Below are 20,779 nucleotides of genomic sequence, written 5' to 3'. Positions count from 1 at the left end.
CAGTTTTGCTTTCCATAGGGCTCCATGCAGTTTTGTTTTTCTGGTTTTTTGACCATAACTTTTGATAGAAAGGAGATATTTCACTCCAGTTTTTTTCATTGCATTCTGCTGTAAATTCCACATCCAACAATATATAACATGATAGTATTATTCCTATCCACAGTGATGTTCGTGAGTTGGGTCATGTGGTGTTACCCCTGCTCCAAGAGGTAAGCAGGGCAGACTGCCCACCTGCTTCTCGCTAGCTATGCCACTACAATTCAGGACTCTCCCAAATCTAGTTTCCACCATTATCACTGCCACCTTCCTTCACCACTATGCCTCACTGAGCATTGTTTACAGTAGTTTGGATATCCTAAGGCATCTGCCAAGAAAATCTGATACCTTTTCATGGTTCTGTACAAAATACACTACTTCTGTATATCACCTTATATTTTTTTTCAGTTTGTCAGTGCCTGAAAGCCCATCACTTGGCACTACATGGCACCAAAGAAAGCCAAGGCAAAAGATAAAAAAGACTCAAACAAAGGCCAACCCAGCACTGGCCCACTTGTCAGTGAGCAGGAACAGTACCTACTGAAGGAACACGCCATCCTGACAGAGCACATCAACACCTACACACAACGTTTGGAGCACTTTCAGGAGAAAAATGAGTTCCTGAACAAGGAAGCCCAGCAGATCAGAGAGAATAGCAAAGCCTACCTTGCCTTCTTATCCAAGTGCACCCTTAGATGTCAGAATGCCACCACCACATTGAATGACCAGAACTGCTCAGATCTAGCACAAGTCCGAAAGCAGAAGGAGCAACTGATTTCACAGTACATGGACAGAGAGAAGGAGGTGAGGTGCCAACTGATAGAGTTGGAAACTAAGTTTTCTCTAATGAAAAAGGAACTTAAGGAACTGCAGCCTGTCAAGGAACTGCAGTCAGAGCAACTGACTTGCATCCGGGAGCTGGAGAAGAAGCTGCTGGCTATGAAAATCCAGCACTCAGAACATATGCATAAAGTGAAGAGTCGGTTCCTACAGCAGAAAGCAGAATATGAGATGGAGTCTCAGGAGAAGGTTCAAGTACTGGCCAGGAGAGCCGAGAAGGAAGCTGTGAGCAGTCTAATCAAGCATACGAAACAGATAAAAGTTGAGAACTGCCAGCTGCGCAGTGAGCTGCTGAACCTCATTCAACGAGCCCAAGGCCTGAAAGCCTTCATGCACCAGCTTCATGAGCAACAGGAACAGCTCCTGCAGGAACACCAGTACAGTCATGATCTAGCACGCATGCACCTTTGGCTAACACAGAGGGGGGCTCTTACAGGCACATCCCCATGCTTTAGATATATTCTTTCGGCCAAGAATAAGCTACACTCCCTTCAAGCCACAAGTTTCCTTCCATCCTTAAGTGAGGGTCCAGGATTGCCCACAAGTATTCCACAGGCAGCAAGAAATACCTCACAAACAAGACTGGCCAAAGCTGGTGGCAGGGTTCCACTGGTGCCTGCTAGGATGGCCTCTCCAGAGCACAAACAAACTGTATGATGTGAATGTCTTGAAGCCCAAGGATGCTCAAAAGGATTGGCTTGGCACCACCTTGCTATGGCAAGGCAAACCAAGATTAAATTTCCCAGTTATTTTCCCAGTTACTCTCCCAGTAACCATTATTCCGATCTACCACACCAATAAATCTAATAATAACTTTCCTTTCTAATGACTTCAGCCAGTTCATACACACATCCACACTCAGGAAAGTGGGGGGGAGGGGATCTCCAGCCAGTTCATGCATACATTCACACTCAGGAAAGTGGGGGGGGGGATCTCCAGCCAGTTCATGCATACATTCACACTCAGGAAAGTGGGGGGGGATCTCCAGCCAGTTCATGCATACATTCACACTCAGGAAAGTGGGGGGGGGGGATCTCCAGCCAGTTCATGCATACATCCACACTCAGGAAAGTGGGGGGGGGGGGATCTCCAGCCAGTTCATGCATACATTCACACTCAGGAAAGTGGGGGGGGGAATCTCCAGCCAGTTCATGCATACATTCACACTCAGGAAAGTGGGGGGGGGGGATCTCCAGCCAGTTCATGCATACATTCACACTCAGGAAAGTGGGGGGGGGGATCTCCAGCCAGTTCATGCATACATTCACACTCAGGAAAGTGGGGGGGGGATCTCCAGCCAGTTCATGCATACATTCACACTCAGGAAAGTGGGGGGGGGGATCTCCAGCCAGTTCATGCATACATTCACACTCAGGAAAGTGGGGGGGGGGGATCTCCAGCCAGTTCATGCATACATTCACACTCAGGAAAGTGGGGGGGGGGGATCTCCAGCCAGTTCATGCATACATTCACACTCAGGAAAGTGGGGGGGGGGATCTCCAGCCAGTTCATGCATACATTCACACTCAGGAAAGTGGGGGGGGGATCTCCAGCCAGTTCATGCATACATTCACACTCAGGAAAGTGGGGGGGGGGATCTCCAGCCAGTTCATGCATACATTCACACTCAGGAAAGTGGGGGGGGGGATCTCCAGCCAGTTCATGCATACATTCACACTCAGGAAAGTGGGGGGGGGGATCTCCAGCCAGTTCATGCATACATCCACACTCAGGAAAGTGGGGGGGGGGATCTGCAGCCAGTTCAAACACACGTTCACACTCAGGAAAGTGGGGGGGGGATCTCCAGCCAGTTCAAACACACGTTCACACTCAGGAAAGTGGGGGGGGGGATTTCCAGCCGGTTCATGCATACATCCACACTCAGGAAAGTGGGGAGGGGGATCTGCAGCCAGTTCAAACACACGTTCACACTCAGGAAAGTGGGGGGGGGGATTTCCAGCCGGTTCATGCATACATCCACACTCAGGAAAGTGGGGAGGGGGATCTCCAGCCAGTTCATGCATACATTCACACTCAGGAAAGTGGGGGGGGGATCTCCAGCCGGTTCATGCATACATTCACACTCAGGAAAGTGGGGGGGGGGGGATCTCCAGCCAGTTCATGCATACATTCACACTCAGGAAAGTGGGGGGGGGATCTCCAGCCGGTTCATGCATACATTCACACTCAGGAAAGTGGGGTGGGTGGATCTCCAGCCAGTTCATGCATACATTCACACTCAGGAAAGTGGGGGGGGGGGATCTCCAGCCAGTTCATGCATACATTCACACTCAGGAAAGTGGGGGGGGGGATCTCCAGCCGGTTCATGCATACATTCACACTCAGGAAAGTGGGGGGGGGATCTCCAGCCGGTTCATGCATACATTCACACTCAGGAAAGTGGGGGGGGGGGATCTCCAGCCGGTTCATGCATACATTCACACTCAGGAAAGTGGGGGGGGGGATCTCCAGCCGGTTCATGCATACATTCACACTCAGGAAAGTGGGGGGGGGGATCTCCAGCCGGTTCATGCATACATTCACACTCAGGAAAGTGGGGGGGGGGATCTCCAGCCGGTTCATGCATACATTCACACTCAGGAAAGTGGGGGGGGGATTTCCAGCCGGTTCATGCATACATTCACACTCAGGAAAGTGGGGGGGGGATCTCCAGCCAGTTCATGCATACATCCACACTCAGGAAAGTGGGGGGGGGATCTCCAGCCGGTTCATGCATACATCCACACTCAGGAAAGTGGGGAGGGGGATCTCCAGCCAGTTCATGCATACATTCACACTCAGGAAAGTGGGGGGGGGGGATCTCCAGCCAGTTCATGCATACATTCACACTCAGGAAAGTGGGGGGGGGATCTCCAGCCAGTTCATGCATACATTCACACTCAGGAAAGTGGGGAGGGGCATCTCCAGCCAGTTCATGCATACATTCACACTCAGGAAAGTGGGGGGGGGGATCTCCAGCCAGTTCATGCATACATTCACACTCAGGAAAGTGGGGGGGGGGATCTCCAGCCAGTTCATGCATACATTCACACTCAGGAAAGTGGGGGGGGGGATCTCCAGCCAGTTCATGCATACATTCACACTCAGGAAAGTGGGGGGGGGATCTCCAGCCGGTTCACGCATACATCCACACTCAGGAAAGTGGGGGGGGGGATCTACAGGCCGTTCATACACACATTCACACTCAGGAAAGGGGGGGTTCTCCAGCAAGTTCATGCATACATTCACACTCAGGAAAATGGGGGGGGGATCTCCAGCCAGTTCATACACACATTCACACTCAGGAAAGTGGGGGGGGATCTCGAGCCAGTTCATGCATACATTCACACACAGGAAAATGGGGGGGGGATCTCCAGCCAGTTGATACACACATTCACACTCAGGAAAGTGGGGGGGGATCTCGAGCCAGTTCATGCATACATTCACACACAGGAAAATGGGGGGGGGATCTCCAGCCAGTTCATGCATACATCCACACTCAGGAAAGTGGGGAGGGGGATCTCCAGCCAGTTCATGCATACATTCACACTCAGGAAAGGGGGGGTTCTCCAGCAAGTTCATGCATACATTCACACACAGGAAAATGGGGGGGGGGGATCTCCAGCCAGTTCATGCATACATTCACACTCAGGAAAGGGGGGGTTCTCCAGCAAGTTCATGCATACATTCACACACAGGAAAATGGGGGGGGGGGATCTCCAGCCAGTTCATGCATACATTCACACTCAGGAAAGAGGGGGTTCTCCAGCAAGTTCATGCATACATTCACACTCAGGAAAGTGGGGGGGGGGATCTCCAGCCAGTTCATGCATACATTCACACTCAGGAAAGTGGGGGGGGGGATCTCCAGCCGGTTCACGCATACATCCACACTCAGGAAAGTGGGGAGGGGGATCTCCAGCCAGTTCATGCATACATCCACACTCAGGAAAGTGGGGGGGGGATCTCCAGCCAGTTCATGCATACATCCACACTCAGGAAAGTGGGGAGGGGGATCTCCAGCCAGTTCATGCATACATTCACACTCAGGAAAGTGGGGGGGGGGGATCTCCAGCCAGTTCATGCATACATTCACACTCAGGAAAGTGGGGAGGGGGATCTCCAGCCAGTTCATGCATACATCCACACTCAGGAAAGTGGGGGGGGGGATCTCCAGCCGGTTCATGCATACATCCACACTCAGGAAAGTGGGGGGGGGGGATCTCCAGCCGGTTCATGCATACATCCACACTCAGGAAAGTGGGGGGGGGGGATCTCCAGCCGGTTCATGCATACATCCACACTCAGGAAAGTGGGGAGGGGGATCTCCAGCCGGTTCATACACAAATTCACACTCAGGAAAGTGGGGGGGGGATCTGCAGGCCGTTCATACACACATTCACACACAGGAAAATGGGGGGGGGGATCTCCAGCCAGTTCATGCATACATTCACACTCAGAAAAGTGGGCGGGGGGATCTCCAGCCAGTTCATACACACATTCACACTCAGGAAAGTGGTTGGGGGGATCTCCATCCAGTTCATACACACATTCACACTCAGGAAAGTGGGGGGGGATCTCCATCCAGTTCATACACACATTCACACTCAGGAAAATGGGGGGGGGGAATTTCCAGCCAGTTCATACACACATTCACACTCAAGAAAGTGGGGGGGATCTCCATCCAGTTCATACACACATTCACAGTCTGGAAAGTGGGGGGGGGATCTCTATCCAGTTCATACACACATTCACACTCAGGAAAATGGGGGGGGGGGAATTTCCAGCCAGTTCATACACACATTCACACTCAGGAAAGTGGGGGGGATCTCCATCCAGTTCATACACACATTCACACTCAGGAAAGTGGGGGGGATCTCCAGCCAGTTCATACACACATTCACAGTCTGGAAAGTGGGGGGGATCTCCATCCAGTTCATACACACATTCACACTCAGGAAAGTGGGGGGGATCTCCAGCCAGTTCATACACACATTCACACTCAGGAAAGTGGGGGGGGGAGATCTTCAGCCGGTTCATACACACATTCACACTCAGGAAAGTGGGGGGGGGGAGATCTACAGCCACTTTATACACAGATTCACACTCAGGAAAGTGGGGGGGGGGATCTCCAGCAGGTTCATACACACATTCACTCTCTGGAAAGTGGGGTGCGGGATCTTCAGGCAGTTCATACACACATTCACACTCAGAAAAGTGTGGAGGGGATCTCCAGCCAGTTCATACACAGATTCACACTCAGGAAAGTGGGGGGGGGGAATCTCCAGCCAGTTCATACACAAATTCACACTCAGGAAAATGGGGGGGGGGGATCTCCAGCCAGTTCATACACACATTCACACTAGGAAAGAGCGTGGGGGATCTCCAGCCAGTTCATACACACATTCACACTCAGGAAATTGGGGGGGGGGGATCTCCAGCCAGTTCATACACACATTCACACACAGGAAAATGGGGGGGGGGATCTCCAGCCAGTTCATACACACATTCACACTCAGGAAAGAGCGTGGGGGATCTCCAGCCAGTTCATACACACATTCACACTCAGGAAAGTGGGGGGGGGGGATCTCCAGCCAGTTCAAACACACGTTCACACTCAGGAAAGTAGGGGGGGGATATCCAGCCGGTTCATGCATACATCCACACTCAGGAAAGTGGGGAGGGGGATCTGCAGCCAGTTCATGCATACATTCACACTCAGGAAAGTGGGGAGGGGGATCTGCAGCCAGTTCAAACACACGTTCACACTCAGGAAAGTGGGGGGGGGATTTCCAGCCTGTTCATGCATACATCCACACTCAGGAAAGTGGGGAGGGGGATCTCCAGCCAGTTCATGCATACATTCACACTCAGGAAAGTGGGGGGGGGATCTCCAGCCGGTTCATGCATACATTCACACTCAGGAAAGTGGGGGGGGGGATTTCCAGCCGGTTCATGCATACATTCACACACAGGAAAGTGGGGGGGGGGATTTCCAGCCGGTTCATGCATACATTCACACTCAGGAAAGTGGGGGGGGGGATTTCCAGCCGGTTCATGCATACATTCACATTCAGGAAAGTGGGGGGGGGATCTCCAGCCGGTTCACGCATACATCCACACTCAGGAAAGTGGGGAGGGGGATCTCCAGCCAGTTCATGCATACATTCACACTCAGGAAAGTGGGGGGGGGGGATCTCCAGCCGGTTCATGCATACATCCACACTCAGGAAAGTGGGGGGGGGATCTCCAGCCGGTTCATGCATACATCCACACTCAGGAAAGTGGGGAGGGGGATCTCCAGCCAGTTCATGCATACATTCACACTCAGGAAAGTGGGGGGGGGAGATCTCCAGCCGGTTCATGCATACATCCACACTCAGGAAAGTGGGGAGGGGGATCTCCAGCCGGTTCATACACACATTCACACTCAGGAAAGTGGGGGGGGGGATCTGCAGGCCGTTCATACACACATTCACACTCAGGAAAGGGGGGGTTCTCCAGCAAGTTCATGCATACATTCACACTCAGGAAAATGGGGGGGAGGATCTCCAGCCAGTTGATACACACATTCACACTCAGGAATGTGGGGGGGGGGATCTCCAGCCAGTTCATGCATACATTCACACACAGGAAAATGGAGGGGGGATCTCCAGCCAGTTCATGCATACATTCACACTCAGGAAAGGGGGGGTTCTCCAGCAAGTTCATGCATACATTCACACTCAGGAAAATGGGGGGGAGGATCTCCAGCCAGTTTATACACACATTCAAACTCAGGAAAATGGGGGGGGGGGATCTCCAGCCAGTTCATGCATACATTCACACTCAGGAAAGGGGGGGTTCTCCAGCAAGTTCATGCATACATTCACACTCAGGAAAATGGGGGGGAGGATCTCCAGCCAGTTCATACACACATTCACACTCAGGAAAATGGGGGGCGGATCTCCAGCCAGTTCATACACACATTCACAGTTAGGAAAGTGGGGGGGGGGGATTTCCAGCCGGTTCATGCATACATCCACACTCAGGAAAGTGGGGAGGGGGATCTGCAGCCAGTTCATGCATACATTCACACTCAGGAAAATGGAGGGGGGATCTCCAGCCAGCTCATACACATTCACACTCAGGAAAGGGGGGGGATCTCCAGCAAGTTCATGCATACATTCACACTCAGGAAAATGTGGGGGGGGGGGTTCTCCCAGCCAGTTCATACACACATTCACACTCAGGAAAATGGGGGGCGGATCTCCAGCCAGTTCATGCATACATTCACTCTCAGGAAAGTGGGCGGGGGGATCTACAGCCAGCTCATACACACATTCACACTCAGGAAAGGGGGGGGATCTCCAGCAAGTTCATACGCACATTCACACTCAGGAAAGGGGGGGGGATCTCCAGCAAGTTCATACACACATTCACACTCAGGAAAGTGGGGGGGATCTCCAGCCAGTTCATACACACATTCACAGTCTGGAAAGTGGGGTGGGGGGTTCTCCAGCCACTTTATACACACATTCACACTCAGGAAAGTGGGGGGGGAGATCTCCAGCCGGTTCATACACACATTCACACTCAAGAAAGTGGGGGGGGGGAGATCTCCAGCCACTTTATACGCACATTCACCCTCAGGAAATTAGGGGGGGGATCTCCAGCAGGTTCATACACACATTCACATTCAGGAAAGTGGGGGGCATCTCCAGCCAGTTCATACACACATTCACACTCAGGAAAGTGTGGGGGGGATCTGCAGCCATTTCATACACACATTCGCACTCAGGAAAGGGGGGGTTCATGCATACAGGAAAATGGGGGGCGGATCTCCAGCCAGTTCATGCATACATTCACTCTCAGGAAAGTGGGCGGGGGGATCTACAGCCAGCTCATACACACATTCACACTCAGGAAAGGGGGGGGGATCTCCAGCAAGTTCATACACACATTCAAACTCAGGAAAATGGGGGGGGGGATCTCCAGCCAGTTCATGCATACATTCACACTCAGGAAAGGGGGGGTTCTCCAGCAAGTTCATGCATACATTCACACTCAGGAAAATGGGGGGGGGATCTCCAGCCAGTTGATACACACATTCACACTCAGGAAAGTGGGGGGGGGGATTTCCAGCCAGTTCATACACACATTCACACACAGGAAAATGGTGGGGGGATCTCCAGCCAGTTCATGCATACATTCACACTCAGAAAAGTGGGCGGGGGGATCTCCAGCCAGTTCATACACACATTCACAGTCTGGAAAGTGGGGTGGGGGGATCTCCAGCCAGTTCATACACACATTCACACTCAGGAAAGTCGGGGGGGGGGATCTCCAGCCGGTTCATACACACATTCACACTCAGGAAAGTGGGGGGGGGGGAGATCTCCAGCCACTTTATACACAGATTCACACTCAGGAAAGTGGGGGGGGATCTCCAGCAGGTACATACACACATTCACTCTCAGGAAAGTGGGGGGGGGGATTTCCAGCCGGTTCATGCATACATTCACACTCAGGAAAGTGGGGGGGGGGGATCTCCAGCCGGTTCATGCATACATTCACACTCAGGAAAGTGGGGGGGGGATCTCCAGCCGGTTCATGCATACATTCACACTCAGGAAAGTGGGGGGGGGGATCTCCAGCCGGTTCATGCATACATTCACACTCAGGAAAGTGGGGGGGGGATCTCCAGCCGGTTCATGCATACATTCACACTCAGGAAAGTGGGGGGGGGGGGATCTCCAGCCGGTTCATGCATACATTCACACTCAGGAAAGTGGGGGGGGGGATTTCCAGCCGGTTCATGCATACATTCACACTCAGGAAAGTGGGGGGGGGATCTCCAGCCAGTTCATGCATACATCCACACTCAGGAAAGTGGGGGGGGGGATCTCCAGCCGGTTCATGCATACATCCACACTCAGGAAAGTGGGGAGGGGGATCTCCAGCCAGTTCATGCATACATTCACACTCAGGAAAGTGGGGGGGGGGGATCTCAGGGGGGATCTCCAGCCAGTTCATGCATACATTCACACTCAGGAAAGTGGGGGGGGGATCTCCAGCCAGTTCATGCATACATTCACACTCAGGAAAGTGGGGGAGGGGGATCTCCAGCCAGTTCATGCATACATTCACACTCAGGAAAGTGGGGGGGGGGGATCTCCAGCCAGTTCATGCATACATTCACACTCAGGAAAGTGGGGGGGGGATCTCCAGCCAGTTCATGCATACATTCACACTCAGGAAAGTGGGGGGGGGGATCTCCAGCCAGTTCATGCATACATTCACACTCAGGAAAGTGGGGGGGGGATCTCCAGCCGGTTCACGCATACATCCACACTCAGGAAAGTGGGGGGGGGGGATCTGCAGGCCGTTCATACACACATTCACACTCAGGAAAGGGGGGGTTCTCCAGCAAGTTCATGCATACATTCACACTCAGGAAAATGGGGGGGGGATCTCCAGCCAGTTCATACACACATTCACACTCAGGAAAGTGGGGGGGGATCTCGAGCCAGTTCATGCATACATTCACACACAGGAAAATGGGGGGGGGATCTCCAGCCAGTTGATACACACATTCACACTCAGGAAAGTGGGGGGGGGATCTCGAGCCAGTTCATGCATACATTCACACACAGGAAAATGGGGGGGGGGATCTCCAGCAAGTTCATGCATACATTCACACACAGGAAAATGGGGGGGGGGGGATCTCCAGCCAGTTCATGCATACATTCACACTCAGGAAAGGGGGGGTTCTCCAGCAAGTTCATGCATATATTCACACACAGGAAAATGGGGGGGGGGGGATCTCCAGCCAGTTCATGCATACATTCACACTCAGGAAAGAGGGGGTTCTCCAGCAAGTTCATGCATACATTCACACTCAGGAAAGTGGGGGGGGGGGATCTCCAGCCAGTTCATGCATACATTCACACTCAGGAAAGTGGGGGGGGGGGGATCTCCAGCCGGTTCACGCATACATCCACACTCAGGAAAGTGGGGAGGGGGATCTCCAGCCAGTTCATGCATACATCCACACTCAGGAAAGTGGGGGGGGGGGGGATCTCCAGCCAGTTCATGCATACATCCACACTCAGGAAAGTGGGGAGGGGGATCTCCAGCCAGTTCATGCATACATTCACACTCAGGAAAGTGGGGGGGGGATCTCCAGCCAGTTCATGCATACATTCACACTCAGGAAAGTGGGGAGGGGGATCTCCAGCCAGTTCATGCATACATCCACACTCAGGAAAGTGGGGGGGGGATCTCCAGCCGGTTCATGCATACATCCACACTCAGGGAAAGTGGGGGGGGGGATCTCCAGCCGGTTCATGCATACATCCACACTCAGGAAAGTGGGGGGGGGGGATCTCCAGCCGGTTCATGCATACATCCACACTCAGGAAAGTGGGGAGGGGGGATCTCCAGCCGGTTCATACACAAATTCACACTCAGGAAAGTGGGGGGGGGGATCTGCAGGCCGTTCATACACACATTCACACACAGGAAAAATGGGGGGGGGGATCTCCAGCCAGTTCATGCATACATTCACACTCAGAAAAGTGGACGGGGGGATCTCCAGCCAGTTCATACACACATTCACACTCAGGAAAGTGGGGGGGGGATCTCCATCCAGTTCATACACACATTCACACTCAGGAAAGTGGGGGGGGGATCTCCATCCAGTTCATACACACATTCACACTCAGGAAAATGGGGGGGGGGGAATTTCCAGCCAGTTCATACACACATTCACACTCAAGAAAGTGGGGGGGATCTCCATCCAGTTCATACACACATTCACAGTCTGGAAAGTGGGGGGGGGATCTCTATCCAGTTCATACACACATTCACACTCAGGAAAATGGGGGGGGGGAATTTCCAGCCAGTTCATACACACATTCACACTCAGGAAAGTGGGGGGGATCTCCATCCAGTTCATACACACATTCACAGTCTGGAAAGTGGGGGGGATCTCCATCCAGTTCATACACACATTCACACTCAGGAAAGTGGGGGGGGATCTCCAGCCAGTTCATACACACATTCACACTCAGGAAAGTGGGGGGGGGGAGATCTTCAGCCGGTTCATACACACATTCACACTCAGGAAAGTGGGGGGGGGGAGATCTACAGCCACTTTATACACAGATTCACACTCAGGAAAGTGGGGGGGGGGATCTCCAGCAGGTTCATACACACATTCACTCTCTGGAAAGTGGGGTGCGGGATCTTCAGGCAGTTCATACACACATTCACACACAGAAAAGTGTGGAGGGGATCTCCAGCCAGTTCATACACAGATTCACACTCAGGAAAGTGGGGGGGGGGGGAATCTCCAGCCAGTTCATACACAAATTCACACTCAGGAAAATGGGGGGGGGGATCTCCAGCCAGTTCATACACACATTCACACTCAGGAAAGAGCGTGGGGGATCTCCAGCCAGTTCATACACACATTCACACTCAGGAAATTGGGGGGGGGATCTCCAGCCAGTTCATACACACATTCACACACAGGAAAATGGGGGGGGGGTTCTCCAGCCAGTTCATACACACATTCACACTCAGGAAAGAGCGTGGGGGATCTCCAGCCAGTTCATACACACATTCACACTCAGGAAAGTGGGGGGGGGGGATCTCCAGCCAGTTCAAACACACGTTCACACTCAGGAAAGTAGGGGGGGGGATATCCAGCCGGTTCATGCATACATCCACACTCAGGAAAGTGGGGAGGGGGATCTGCAGCCAGTTCATGCATACATTCACACTCAGGAAAGTGGGGAGGGGGATCTGCAGCCAGTTCAAACACACGTTCACACTCAGGAAAGTGGGGGGGGGGATTTCCAGCCGGTTCATGCTTACATCCACACTCAGGAAAGTGGGGAGGGGGATCTCCAGCCAGTTCATGCATACATTCACACTCAGGAAAGTGGGGGGGGGATCTCCAGCCGGTTCATGCATACATTCACACTCAGGAAAGTGGGGGGGGGGATTTCCAGCCGGTTCATGCATACATTCACACACAGGAAAGTGGGGGGGGGGGATTTCCAGCCGGTTCATGCATACATTCACACTCAGGAAAGTGGGGGGGGGGGGATTTCCAGCCGGTTCATGCATACATTCACACTCAGGAAAGTGGGGGGGGGATCTCCAGCTGGTTCACGCATACATCCACACTCAGGAAAGTGGGGAGGGGGATCTCCAGCCAGTTCATGCATACATTCACACTCAGGAAAGTGGGGGGGGGGGATCTCCAGGCCGGTTCATGCATACATCCACACTCAGGAAAGTGGGGGGGGGATCTCCAGCCGGTTCATGCATACATCCACACTCAGGAAAGTGGGGAGGGGGATCTCCAGCCAGTTCATGCATACATTCACACTCAGGAAAGTGGGGGGGGGGAGATCTCCAGCCGGTTCATGCATACATCCACACTCAGGAAAGTGGGGAGGGGGATCTCCAGCCGGTTCATACACACATTCACACTCAGGAAAGTGGGGGGGGGATCTGCAGGCCGTTCATACACACATTCACACTCAGGAAAGGGGGGGTTCTCCAGCAAGTTCATGCATACATTCACACTCAGGAAAATGGGGGGGAGGATCTCCAGCCAGTTTATACACACATTCAAAACTCAGGAAAATGGGGGGGGGGGATCTCCAGCCAGTTCATGCATACATTCACACTCAGGAAAGGGGGGGGTTCTCCAGCAAGTTCATGCATACATTCACACTCAGGAAAATGGGGGGGAGGATCTCCAGCCAGTTCATACACACATTCACACTCAGGAAAATGGGGGGGCGGATCTCCAGCCAGTTCATACACACATTCACAGTTAGGAAAGTGGGGGGGGGGATTTCCAGCCGGTTCATGCATACATCCACACTCAGGAAAGTGGGGAGGGGGATCTGCAGCCAGTTCATGCATACATTCACACTCAAGAAAATGGAGGGGGGGATCTCCAGCCAGCTCATACACATTCACACTCAGGAAAGGGGGGGGATCTCCAGCAAGTTCATGCATACATTCACACTCAGGAAAATGTGGGGGGGGGGTTCTCCAGCCAGTTCATACACACATTCACACTCAGGAAAATGGGGGGCGGATCTCCAGCCAGTTCATGCATACATTCACTCTCAGGAAAGTGGGCGGGGGGATCTACAGCCAGCTCATACACACATTCACACTCAGGAAAGGGGGGGGGATCTCCAGCAAGTTCATACGCACATTCACACTCAGGAAAGGGGGGGGATCTCCAGCAAGTTCATACACACATTCACACTCAGGAAAGTGGGGGGGATCTCCAGCCAGTTCATACACACATTCACAGTCTGGAAAGTGGGGTGGGGGGTTCTCCAGCCACTTTATACACACATTCACACTCAGGAAAGTGGGGGGGGGAGATCTCCAGCCGGTTCATACACACATTCACACTCAAGAAAGTGGGGGGGGGGAGATCTCCAGCCACTTTATACGCACATTCACCCTCAGGAAATTAGGGGGGGGATCTCCAGCAGGTTCATACACACATTCACATTCAGGAAAGTGGGGGGCATCTCCAGCCACTTCATACACACATTCACACTCCGGAAAGTGTGGGGGGGATCTGCAGCCATTTCATACACACATTCGCACTCAAGAAAGGGGGGGTTCATGCATACAGGAAAATGGGGGGCGGATCTCCAGCCAGTTCATGCATACATTCACTCTCAGGAAAGTGGGCGGGGGGATCTACAGCCAGCTCATACACACATTCACACTCAGGAAAGGGGGGGGATCTCCAGCAAGTTCATACACACATTCAAACTCAGGAAAATGGGGGGGGGGATCTCCAGCCAGTTCATGCATACATTCACACTCAGGAAAGGGGGGGTTCTCCAGCAAGTTCATGCATACATTCACACTCAGGAAAATGGGGGGGGGGGATCTCCAGCCAGTTGATACACACATTCACACTCAGGAAAGTGGGGGGGGGATTTCCAGCCAGTTCATACACACATTCACACACAGGAAAATGGTGGGGGGATCTCCAGCCAGTTCATGCATACATTCACACTCAGAAAAGTGGGCGGGGGGATCTCCAGCCAGTTTCATACACACATTCACAGTCTGGAAAGTGGGGTGGGGGGGATCTCCAGCCAGTTCATACACACATTCACACTCAGGAAAGTCGGGGGGGGGATCTCCAGCCGGTTCATACACACATTCACACTCAGGAAAGTGGGGGGGGGGGAGATCTCCAGCCACTTTATACACAGATTCACACTCAGGAAAGTGGGGGGGGGGGATCTCCAGCAGGTACATACACACATTCACTCTCAGGAAAGTGGGGTGCGGGATCTTCAGGCAGTTCGTACACACATTCACACTCAGGAAAGTGGGGGGCATCTCCAGCCAGTTCATACACACATTCAGACTCAGAAAAGTGTGGGGGGGATCTCCAGCCAGTTCATACACAGATTCACACTCAGGAAAGTGGGGGGGGGGGGAATCTCCAGCCAGTTCATACACACATTCACACTCAGGAAAATGGGGGGGGGGATCTCCAGCCATTTCATACACACATTCACACTCAGGAAAGAGCGTGGGGGATCTCCAGCCAGTTCATACACACATTCACACTCAGAAAAGTGGGGGGGGGGGATCTCCAGCCAGTTCATACACACATTCACACACAGGATAATGGGGGGGGGGGATCTCCAGCCAGTTCATACACACATTCACACTCAGGAAAGAGCGTGGGGGATCTCCAGCCAGTTCATACACACATTCACACTCAGGAAAGTGGGGGGGGGGATCTCAAGCCAGTTCATACACACAGTCACACTCATGAAAATGCGGGGGGGGGATCTCCAGCAAGTTCATACACACGTTCACACTCAGGAAAATGGGGGGGGGGATCTCCAGCCAGTTCATACACACATTCACACTCAGGAAAGTGGGGGGGGGATCTCCAGCCAGTTCATACACACATTCACACTCAGGAATGTGGGGTGGGGGATCTCCAGCCCGTTCAAACAAAGATTCACACTCAGGAAAATGGGGTGGATCTCCAGCCAGTTCATAAACACTTTCACACTCAGGAAAATGGGGGGGGGGATCTCCAGCCAGTTCATACACACATTCACACTCAGGAAAATGGGGGGGGGGATCTCCAGCCAGTTCATGCATACATTCACACTCAGGAAAATGGAGGGGGGGGATCTCCAGCCAGTTCATACAAACATTCACACTCAGGAAAGTGGGGTGGGTGGATCTCTAGCCAGTTCATACACACATTCACAGTTAGGAAAGTGTGGGGGGGAGATCTCCAGCCGGTTCATACACACATTCACACTCAGGAAAGTGGGGGGGGGGATCTGCAGGCCGTTCATACACACATTCACACTCAGGAAAGGGGGGGTTCTCCAGCAAGTTCATGCATACATTCACACTCAGGAAAATGGGGGGGGGGATCTCCAGCCAGTTGATACACACATTCACACTCAGGAAAATGGGGGGCGGATCTCCAGCCAGTTCATGCATACATTCACTTTCAGGAAAGTGGGCGGGGGGATCTACAGCCAGTTCATACACACATTCAAACTCAGGAAAATGGAGGGGGGATCTCCAGCCAGCTCATACACACATTCACACTCAGTAAAGGGGGGGGGATCTCCAGCAAGTTCATGCATACATTCACACTCAGGAAAATGTGGGGGAGGGGGGTTCTCCAGCCAGTTCATATACACATTCACACTCAGGAAAGTGGGGGGGGGATCTATCAGAAAAATGGGGGGGGGTTCTCCAGCCAGTTCATATACACATTCACACTCAGGAAAGTGGGCGGGGGGGATCTCCAGCCAGTTCATACACACATTCACATTCAGGAAAATGGGGGGGGGGTTCTCCAACCAGTTCATATGCACATTCACACTCAGGAAAGTGGGCGGGGGTATCTCCAGCCATTTCATACACACGTTCACACTCAGGAAAGTGGGGAGCATCTCCAGCAGTTCATACACACATTCACAGTCAGGAAAGTGGGGGGCATCTCCAGCCAGTTCATACACACATTCACAGTCTGGAAAGTGGGGTGGGGGGATCTCCAGCAGGTTCATACACACGTTCACTCTCAGGAAAGTGGGGGGGATCTCCAGCCAGTTCATACACACATTCACACTCAGGAAAATGGGGGGGGCATCTCCAGCCAGTTCATGCATACATTCACACTCAGGAAAGTGGGCGGGGGAGATCTACAGCCAGTTCATACACACATTCACACACACGAAAATGGTGGGGGGGGAGGTTCTCCAGCCAGTTCATATACACATTCACACTTAGTAAAGTGGGCGTGGGGGATCTCCAGCCAGTTCATACACACATTCACACTCAGGAAAGTGGGGGGGATATCCATCCAGTTCATACACACATTCACAGTCTGGAAAGTGGGGTGGGGGGATCTCCAGCCAGTTCATACACACATTCACACTCAGGAAAGTGGGGGGGGGGAGATCTCCAGCCACTTTATACACAGATACACACTTAGGATAGTGGGGGGAGGGATCTCCAGCAGGTTCATACACACATTCACAATCAGGAAAGTGGGGGTGGTGATTCTCCAGCCAGTTCATATACACATTCACACTCAGGAAAGTGGGCGGGGTGGATCTCCAGCCAGTTCATACACACATTCACACTCAGGAAAGTGGGGGGGATCTCCAGCCAGTTCATACACACATTCACAGTCTGGAAAGTGGGGTGGGGGGTTCTCCAGCCACTTTATACACACATTCACACTCAGGAAAGTGGGGGGGGGGGAGATCTCCAGCCGGTTCATACACACATTCACACTCAAGAAAGTGGGGGGGGGGAGATCTCCAGCCACTTTATACACACCTTCACCCTCAGGAAAGTAGGGGGGGGATCTCCAGCAGGTTCATACACACATTCACTTTCAGGAAAGTGGGGTGCGGGATCTTCAGGCACTTCATACACACATTCACACTCAGGAAAGTGGGGGGCGTCTCCAGCCAGTTCATACAGACATTCACACTCAGGAAAGTGTGGGGGGGATCTCCAGCCAGTTCATACACACTTTCAAACTCAGGAAAGGGGGGGTTCTCCAGCAAGTTCATGCATCCATTCACACTCAGGAAAATGGGGGGGGGAGGATTTCCAGCAGGTTCATACACACATTCACTCTCAGGAAAGTGGGGTGCGGGATCTTCAGGCAGTTCATACGACACATTCACACTCAGGAAAGTGGGGGAGGGAGATCTCCAGCCACTTTATACACACATTCACACTCAGGAAAGTGGGGGGGGGATCTCCAGCAGGTTCATACACACATTCACTCTCAGGAAAGTGGGGTGCGGGATCTTCAGGCAGTTCATACACACATTCACACTCAGGAAAGTGGGGGGCATCTCCAGCCAGTTCATACACACATTCACACTCAGAAAAGTGTGGGGGGGATCTCCAGCCAGTTCATACACAGATTCACACTCAGGAAAGTGGGGGGGGATCTCCAGCCAGTTCATACACACATTCACACTCAGGAAAGAGCGTGGGGGATCTCCAGCCAGTTCATACACACATTCACACTCAGGAAAGTGGGGGGGGGGGATCTCCAGCCAGTTCATACACACATTCACACACAGGAAAATGGGGGGGGATCTCCAGCCAGTTCATACACACATTCACACTCAGGAAAGAGCGTGGGGGATCTCCAGCCATTTCATACACACATTCACACTCAGGAAAGTGGGGGGGGGGATCTCCAGCCAGTTCATACACACAGTCACACTCATGAAAATGCGGGGGGTTTGGATCTCCAGCGTGTTCATAAACACATTCACACTCATGAAAGTGGGGGGGGGATCTCCAGCCAGTTCATACACACGTTCACACTCAGGAAAATGGGGGGGGATCTCCAGCCAGTTCATACACACATTCACACTCAGGAAAGTGGGGGGGGGGATCTCCAGCCAGTTCATACACAGATTCACACTCAGGAATGTGGGGTGGGGATCTCCAGCCAGTTCATACACACATTCGCACTCAGGAAAATGGGGTGGATCTCCAGCGTGTTCATAAACACATTCACACTCAGGAAAATGGGGGGGGGGGATCTCCAGCCAGTTCATGCATACATTCAAACTCAGGAAAATGGAGGGGGGGATCTCCAGCCAGTTCATACACACATTCACAGTCAGGAAAGTGGGGTGGGTGGATCTCCAGCCAGTTCATACACACATTCACAGTTAGGAAAGTGTGGGGGGGAGATCTCCAGCCGGTTCATACACACATTCACACTCTGGAAAGTGGGGGGGGGATCTGCAGGCCGTTCATACACACATTCACACTCAGGAAAGGGGGGGTTCTCCAGCAAGTTCATGCATACATTCACACTCAGGAAAATGGGGGGGGGGATCTCCAGCCAGTTCATGCATACATTCACACTCAGGAAAGTGGGGGGGGGATCTTCAGGCAGTTCATACACACATTCACACTCAGGAAAGTGGGGGGCATCTCCAGCCAGTTCATACACACATTCACACTCAGAAAAGTGTGGGGGGGATCTCCAGCCAGTTCATACACAGATTCACACTCAGGAAAGTGGGGGGGGGATCTCCAGCCAGTTCATACACACATTCACACTCAGGAAAATTGGGGGGGATCTCCAGCCAGTTCATACACACATTCACACTCAGGAAAGAGCGTGGGGGATCTCCAGCCAGTTCATACACACATTCACACTCAGGAAAGTGGGGGGGGGATCTCCAGCCAGTTCATACACACATTCACACACAGGAAAATGGGGGGGGGACCTCCAGCCAGTTCATACACACATTCACACTCAGGAAAGTGGGGGGGGGGATCTCCAGCCAGTTCATACACACAGTCACACTCATGAAAATGCATGGGGGTTTGGATCTCCAGCGTGTTCATAAACACATTCAAACTCATGAAAGTGGGGGGGGGGATCTCCAGCCAGTTCATACACACGTTCACACTCAGGAAAATGGGGGGGATCTCCAGCCAGTTCATGCATACATTCACACTCAGGAAAGTGGGGGGGGGATTTGCAGACCGTTCATACACACATTCACACTCAGGAAAGTGGGGTGCGGATCTTCAGGCAGTTCGTACACACATTCACACTCAGGAAAGTGGGGGGCATCTCCAGCCAGTTCATACACACATTCAGACTCAGAAAAGTGTGGGGGGGATCTCCAGCCAGTTCATACACAGATTCACACTCAGGAAAGTGGGGGGGGGGGGGAATCTCCAGCCAGTTCATACACACATTCACACTCAGGAAAATGGGGGGGGGGATCTCCAGCCATTTCATACACACATTCACACTCAGGAAAGAGCGTGGGGGATCTCCAGCCAGTTCATACACACATTCACACTCAGAAAAGTGGGGGGGGGATCTCCAGCCAGTTCATACACACATTCACACACAGGATAATGGGGGGGGGATCTCCAGCCAGTTCATACACACATTCACACTCAGGAAAGTGCGTGGGGGATCTCCAGCCAGTTCATACACACATTCACACTCAGGAAAGTGGGGGGGGGATCTCAAGCCAGTTCATACACACAGTCACACTCATGAAAATGCGGGGGGGGGATCTCCAGCCAGTTCATACACACGTTCACACTCAGGAAAATGGGGGGGGGATCTCCAGCCAGTTCATACACACATTCACACTCAGGAAAGTGGGGGGGGATCTCCAGCCAGTTCATACACACATTCACACTCAGGAATGTGGGGTGGGGGATCTCCAGCCCGTTCAAACAAAGATTCACACTCAGGAAAATGGGGTGGATCTCCAGCCAGTTCATAAACACTTTCACACTCAGGAAAATGGGGGGGGGGATCTCCAGCCAGTTCATACACACATTCACACTA

At 52.6% G+C, this 20,779-nt stretch overlaps 1 protein-coding gene across 1 annotated transcript in view; it reads left to right on the top strand.

Annotated features, from left to right (window-relative positions):
• Positions 1–480: 480 nt before the first annotated feature.
• LOC136657592 (coiled-coil domain-containing protein 166-like) overlaps positions 481–20,779 on the top strand; it is a 33,553-nt gene continuing 13,254 nt past the window's right edge. The window contains exon 1 of the mRNA XM_066634511.1: positions 481–1,312. Within this exon, the coding sequence (XP_066490608.1) occupies positions 481–1,312 (832 nt within the window). The remainder of the gene's footprint in view (positions 1,313–20,779) is intronic.

Source organism: Tiliqua scincoides, chromosome 7, assembly GCF_035046505.1.
Source record: "Tiliqua scincoides isolate rTilSci1 chromosome 7, rTilSci1.hap2, whole genome shotgun sequence".
NCBI classification, from domain to species: Eukaryota; Metazoa; Chordata; class Lepidosauria; order Squamata; family Scincidae; genus Tiliqua; species Tiliqua scincoides.
This window is presented reverse-complemented; position numbering and strand designations above follow the sequence as displayed.